Raw genomic sequence first — 7,334 nt, forward strand, 5'->3', positions numbered from 1 at the left:
CTCAAATAACAAGAATGGCATTCCCATCTGCCACAGAAAGTGTCGCTAGGTGGGCTTTCACGGTGTTTAGCAATTACTGAAAATACATTTCACGCTTATTGGAAAAGAAAAATACATATTTACAGTAAGCACATCAACTGTCATGATTTGCTTTAATACTACATATCAACATAGAAAAAGAAATGTAGAACACATCACAAGGCGCTTTGAAGGATCAGTGCATTGTGGGTGTTGATGTCTAACACGTGGTCATATCAACAATGCATACTGAAAGTTTGCTGTGTAAGTGTTCGGGTAATAGCGTAAAATTTGAGATTTATGAGGTTTGTGATTGAGTGCTTGCATTATTGCAATTTGTTCAATATTTGTTCACAGGCATATTTGTTCCTTCACCCCTGCAGTCAAAATTGTGCCGTTAATGGCAGACAATGAGTTAACATGGAATTTTAAAATGCCCCAAAATAACAGGAAGGAACCGGGAAATGGCCAAAAAAAGAGAAAAAAAAATCAGCAGAAAGTGACCAATACGCAGCAAGCAGAAATTCCCCCAAAATCAATGAGATCATACAAAATTTACAGAAAGTGACTTGTAAGTAGGGCGGACCGGTTTGATTGAGTGGTTAGTGCTCTGGGGTCCTGGGTTCAAATCCAGGTCATGTCAATCTGTGTGGAGTTTGCATGTTCTCCCCGGGCCTGCGTGGGTTTCCTCTGGGTACTCTGGTGTCCTCCCACATTCCGTGCATGGTTGCCTGATTGGACAGTCTAAATTGCCTCTAGGTGTGGGTGTGAGTGTGCATGTTTGTCCATCTTCTTGTGCCCTGCGATACAGCTGGGATAGGCTCCAGCACCCCCCACGACCATAATGAGGATAAAGTAAAGACTTGTAAGTACCCTAAAAATGATAAGTGAGAGAAAATTGACACACTGCCGGCCATTAACAAAGAGATCCAATTCAGTAAAACTGGCTCCTCTTTTAGGGTCATTGACGGCGTTAGTGGTCCTATCCATTTTGACTGGCAGGGAATGAATGAAAGTCCAATCAAAATGGATGGTACGTCTCGCCAGCGAGCAAAACTGAGTTTGACCCCTCTGTTCTCGAACTTCTAAAAAAGGAACTTATCTCTCATCGCTACTGTTCATTATGTTTGAAACACTCAAAACCTTAACTGATTGAACAAGTTAAAATGTACTATTTGTTCCAGAAATGAGGATATGAGCCGGTTTTTCAATAAGATGTTGTTAGTCTCTTCTCTGATGTAGCAAAAACACAGAGGTTAGAGGTCATAAGCAACAAAATCAAAGTCCTCCTCGTAAAAACGTGAGCACATTTTATGGGTCTCCAGTCAGCAATCCATCTCATTAAGGGGCGGCTAATGTGGGCCCCACAACTAGCCCCCATGGTGAGGTTAACCCTCACTAAAACCTCCAGTCAGGAGGCCACAGCATTAGTGTCAAGCTTTTCTTTGAACTGAATTTTCTCAATAAATCATATACTGGACCACACAACAGTGTCACTTGCTTAAACACTTAAATTAAGAACTTCAGCCAAACACACTTGTCAACTGAGAGAACCATTCTTTCAGTCATTCATTTTCCATACCGCTTACCCTCACAAGGGTCACAGGTAGTGCCGGAACCCATCCCAGCTAACTATGCGGACCAGACAAGGAGGGAACATCCTGAATTGGTGGCCTGCGAAGTGCAGGGCACAAGGAGACAAACAAACATTTGCGCTCACACTCATAACTAAGGGCCACTTAAAGCGTTCAGCCAGCCACCCTTGCATGTTTTTGGGATGTTGGAGGAAACACGAATACCTGGTGTAAACCCATGCAAACCCATGGCAAAAAAAGAAACTGCCTACAGGAATGTCGGAACCTGGGATCGACCTCTCAAACTCAGTACTGTCTGAGAGAACCGGAGCATGATATTTTTTGCACAAAGTGGTAGATTACCATAAAAAGGTGCCACATAACATGGCTACTACTCTATTAAAGTGCATGATATGAATTGATTTTGAGGCAAACTAAACACTGATATGTGTCTCATTATATTGTGCTCTATAAAACTCATCAGCTTTAAAACTTAAGCCTGCTTTACATAGATCTATTGGAGCTTATTTGCAGTATCACTTACAGCGCTCTGCTAACATAAGGGAACAGTTATACTTTCTGAATTACTACTGGCAACTCAAATATTTGATTATTCAATGCATTGTGATAACTTTATTCTGAGATTTTTAAAAAAGCATAGGGTTTTTTGTGTGTGTTGACTTCACTTATAAACACAATACACCTCGACCACCCGATGCAAAACTGGAAATTCTTGTTAAATATCAGTATTATTTGAAATTGGAGAACATACCTTTCATTATGCTCCTGATAGACCAGCCTTGACTTCTCCAAGAGGTACTTCTCCACATATGCGCTGAAATGATGATACATTTTGATAAAAATATTTCATGAATATATTTAGGAATTAAAAAAAAAAAAGCGTCTTTACCCTCTCACAGTTCCACTTTCCTGGTAGTTGACCTGGATGAATTTTCCAAAGCGACTGGAATTGTTATTGTGAGCCGTCTTTGCATTGCCAAATGCCTGAAGATGAAAGAGTGGAAGACATGATGGTAAGAACAAATTATATGCAGGACAATAGGAGCAAAAATTTGAGAAAACTGCCTTGTATAATGAAACAATAAATGTAGTGACAAAGGTGAAATGATGCGTTTGAACCAAAATATATATGGTTGTGAGAAATTAATTTGTCTAGGAAGTATACAGTACAGAAAGTTTGTCCCCAAACACAGGCTTGAAATGTTGGCAGTCAGGACAGAACAGTGCAATGTTTTTCTTCAAAGTTTCAAATGATGTCAACCAGCAGCAGATTAATAAAATAGTTTTAGGGTCTATTTAAATCAGAGAAAAACAAATTGACAAAGTAAGTTTGGCATCACACTGGTGATTAACGGCGTCCATGTGGCCATGTAGTAGTTTTGCCTTTTTAGGGAGGCTAGAGTATTTCCCACATTCAAACTCCTGGTAAATGACAGTCAGAGTACATATGCCACATAAAAAATCTCCAAAAACCATGAAACTCATCCTGGACTACGGACAGAACAAGCTCGCTTCACTCTGCTGACCTCACTTGAACTACTTATACAGATTGTTTATTTGTTTATCTGTTGTTACTTGTGCACTATGTGGTGAAAGCTTTAAATCTCATTATAGTTGTATAATGACTATAAAAGCATTCAATTCAATAAAGTGCCCGATTTAACACGCAAAGGCATCCCCTTCCTTCCCAGTCACCAGTTTCCAAGTGAAACAAAACCATTTCAATGCTGTGAATTGTTCAGATGTCATGTGACTCCGTGGTCCAAAACCAAACAGAGATGCATTGTCTGCATTTCAAATAAGACCGAAGTCAGATGAGCAACCAGAGAAGAGAATACTTTGTTTTGATTGACTCACTGCTCTTAGTCTGACCAAAACCCTGGTGAGTCACCAGCCACTTAAAGTCACTGCCAAAGTGTCCTGAGACATTCTTCCCTAGCCAGTATGCTGTCCCACCCATCCATAATGAAGCAAAGCAATGGCCCTTGGCCCTAGGTGCCAGGATGGTGTCCACCAAGCCCAACATAAAGGATGTTATTTCTAAAAATCACATCAGGACACACTTCAAATGCGGTGACCATTAAAATAACTAAAACAGCTGTCAACATCATCAAGTTGTGGCAAAATCTGGTCGGCCAGAAAGAAATATCTTGCTTGTTATGGCTTTGTCACACGGCATTTGATTTTCCTGGTGCGCAAGGACAGCTCTCCGTCTCACCCAAATTTGGAAGTGCTAGCGTAGCCAGCAATTAGGACTTAACAAGGAGGCTTTTTTGGCTGCTGCTGAAACAAGACCTAAAAGGGCATTATGCACAATTTATAATTCTCCATTGTATTTTTATTTCAATATTGCATGTGAGTGTGCCTTTCTTATGTACTTACAGCCTTACAGAGCTGTCGCGCTCTGCAATGTTTATCCACCCCAGGAATCAACAACGAAAACATGTTGATTACATGGAGAACAAACCTGATTCTGTCGAGTATTGTGCTTGTTTTTTTTTTTTTTTCCACTGGCCCCTATGCCCAAAAGAATGAATAATAATAAAAACAATTATAAGTTATAAAGCAAATTAATGCAATAGTTATGGAAAATGTGTATTGTGAAATGATTGTAGAAACATTGTGGTTATAAAGGCCGGCGGATGAGTGGTTAGCGTGTCAACCTCTGGCTCTGGGGTCCTGGGTTCAAATCCAGCTCAGTCCAATTGTGTGGAGTTTGAATGTTCTTCCTGGGCCAGGGTGGGTTTCCTCCGGGTACTCCGGTTTACACCCATATTCCAAAAACATGCATGGTAGGCTGATTGGACATTCTAAATTGCCCCTAAGTATGAGTGTGAGTGTGAATGGTTGTCTGTCTCCTCGTGCCCTGTGATTGGCTGGCCACCGATTCAGGGTGTCCCCTGCTTCTAAACCAGAGTGAGCTGGGATGGGCTCAAGCACTCCTGTGACCCTAATGAGGATAAAGCAGTTCAGAAAATGAATGAATAAATGAAGGTGGTTATAAATTAATAACCATCAATTTGCTTTTCAGTCCAGTAGGTAGTCTGCCTTAACTCCAACATTTGATTACATGTCGCGATTGATTTTTAGTGCATTACCAGAATTGCATTTATACATTTCCATATCTCAAAATATGTCTTGATGTAAATGATGGCAAATAAAAACTAAATTTAACCAGTGACACCATTTCTGTGGGGAATTATTAAACATTAAAGGACAGTTTATAAATCACAGAGAAGAAATTTCTAAACATGTGGAGTTAAATATCTTTGAAGTGTGCCAAATAATTTTGGAGTTGAAGATGAGAAAGTATTCTAAAGAGTAGGACAGACGGCCTCCTTCTGCTATTCTGGAATAAAATGATATCCTGACACAAGAAAATGGAATAGGCCACATCGATGATGTACGTAGTAGTACAGCTTGATTAATTTATTGCATGAGCTCATTTGCAGTGTAGTTTCGGACACATTCTTTTGTCTTATTCCTTCCCATTCTGTCGCGGGGAAAAAAAAATCCAAAACAAAAATGGACTCCTGAACTTTTGCCAATGTGTTACATAAAAGTGTTTGGTCCCTCGAGTGTGAGAGCAGGCTAGAGACAGCAAGGCCGAAATTGCTAAGGCTAATTTACTCGAACCTGGAGAAGTTCAAAGCACGGTGGAACAAACGAGAGAAGGGGATCAGACGAGATCAAGTAAAGAAGCATCAAGTTTCAGTTTCTACTTTACTGGGATATTTGGGGCTAGACAATGGCATAGTGTTCTACAGTTATACTCAAAATGAGGTAAGCAATATATTTTAGTTTTAAATTTAATATTTTAAAGCACACAATCAAAAACAAAGACAATTCTACTTTTTTTTTTAGAATTTATTCTATTTTTATATATTTACTTTAAAACAGCAAATGGTCTGATTTCTGTAGTCCTTGATCAAAACTTCTATTTAACTTTTAACAAATCAAAAAAATATATTTGCAAAGATCTGGTTTTGCATTTGAAAACAATATAAAGTTACAAAGCAATCATTATTCAACTTTTCTGAGTGCAAAATTTGGTTTCAACTCTAATTTACAGCCAAAATGTTTAGCTCAGAGTTTGAGAACAGTAGATAACATGAAATGATTGGTCGAATAACCTAAACAAAATATGTGAATATGATTGGGCTCATTAAAAAAATTAGGCATGCTTCCTTCCGCGGCATAACTAGGTATGTACTATAAAAACAAGTTCATTGGGCACCATTCGCAATCACAATAAATCATATGTTGATTATATAATAATGGCTAATCCTTGTAGTTTTATGAGTTAACCACACTCCGGGTCTCCAGTTTATCATCGTGGAATGAAAGGCAGTTGCTCTGTTTGCGAAGAAAAGACAACAATATAAAAGCAAAATACTTCATGCTATGGTCTTAGAATAGTAAATAAAGGGTGATTATCAGCTTTTATGTATCATTAGCCTTAAATTTGGTGGTTTGGAGTTTTGAGAAATGTGTAGGAGAGTAGTTGTTGTTCGACTGTCAGGAAATGCCGCCATTCCTTCCACTCAGCCCACAGTCTTGGCTCAGTGTGGGTCAGTCCACTGACACAGACGAACAAAAGCCGATTGTTGACGCCACTGCACCCACTTCATGAAAATGCATAACAAATCTCCATGGAATTTTATTTAACATTATAGTTGTAAAACTGCTTAACCTGCCGGCCCTCTCAATATGAGTTCGTTTTGAAGCTATTCTGCGACCCTCTTGTTTTGTGTCTGCTGCAACAATCACTCACTCATGGGACAATTTTCAAAATAACTCTGTAGGCCAAGAAAGAGTAAAGATATTTGAAAATGAGATTTAAAGGGCGTTGTCTCAGTTGCGAGTGAAATTTCTGAATTTTGCCCATACACAAGGCGCTTTGGCCCAATGGGCACAACATTCTGGTGACTGATTGTGTGCCCCTTCCATTTTAGAGAAAATGTTTGACTTTAAAGTGCGCCCTATTGGGGTAAAAATAAGGTTTCTGTGTGTAAGAGGTTTTGCAGATCCCTGATGATGTAGAGATAGTAAATCTGCCACGTCCATACCTTCCCACATGCATATGGTATTTGCTTAAAGACTTACTAAATGTAAGAAAAATGTCATGTTGAATCAAAAGCAAAAAATTACTTCATAGGGGGTCTGAACCATACATTTCACGAGACACCATATATGACTTTCAGACTACCAAGTTTAAGTAATACAACAATATTGAATAGAAATTGCTTTATGAAATATCCTCCAATTTCTGTCTCTGCTTGGGTGGTGATCGAGGCTTGAATGATATAGGATGTATATGTGTTTGACAAATGCAAAGTAAATGTGCTCAGCCATTAGGAAAACAGGGCTATCTTTCAGAGCAAACAGTACGCTGACTGCTGCTGGTTGGAGCTTGTGTCAATATGTACGTAATTTCTAAGTATGGCTTGTACTACCTGCAGTGTCAGATTTGTTGTCTAAATCATTTTGGAGTCAGGGTTCTTGATTTTAAGTAACAAAAAATACATTATCAAATTGGATCAGATTATGACAGCTAAATATGAAGCAAACAACTGATCACTGCTTCCCCTTTTCAATGCTTCCTGTAAATGTCTTTCAGATCAACTGGCAATTGTTGTTCAACTACGTACATTTTCAAGTTCAAGATAGCTTTCTGAGTTAGGAACTAACTCCTGGTATTTACAAAATAACAATACTGTA

General features: G+C 38.9%; 1 protein-coding gene across 10 annotated transcripts in view; it reads right to left on the reverse strand.

Moving 5' to 3' along the window:
- The window catches only part of myo9aa (myosin IXAa), a 68,735-nt gene that overhangs the window by 38,380 nt on the left and 23,021 nt on the right, over positions 1-7,334 (reverse strand). For all 10 annotated transcript variants that reach the window (XM_077712560.1, XM_077712566.1, XM_077712567.1 and 7 more), the window contains 2 exons: positions 2,503-2,597; positions 2,365-2,427 (listed from right to left, as the gene is read on the reverse strand). In XM_077712560.1, coding sequence (XP_077568686.1) covers positions 2,365-2,427; positions 2,503-2,597 — 158 coding nt within the window. The remainder of the gene's footprint in view (positions 1-2,364; positions 2,428-2,502; positions 2,598-7,334) is intronic.

The sequence above is a fragment of the Stigmatopora nigra genome, chromosome 3 (genome assembly GCF_051989575.1).
Source record: "Stigmatopora nigra isolate UIUO_SnigA chromosome 3, RoL_Snig_1.1, whole genome shotgun sequence".
NCBI lineage: Eukaryota > Metazoa > Chordata > Actinopteri > Syngnathiformes > Syngnathidae > Stigmatopora > Stigmatopora nigra.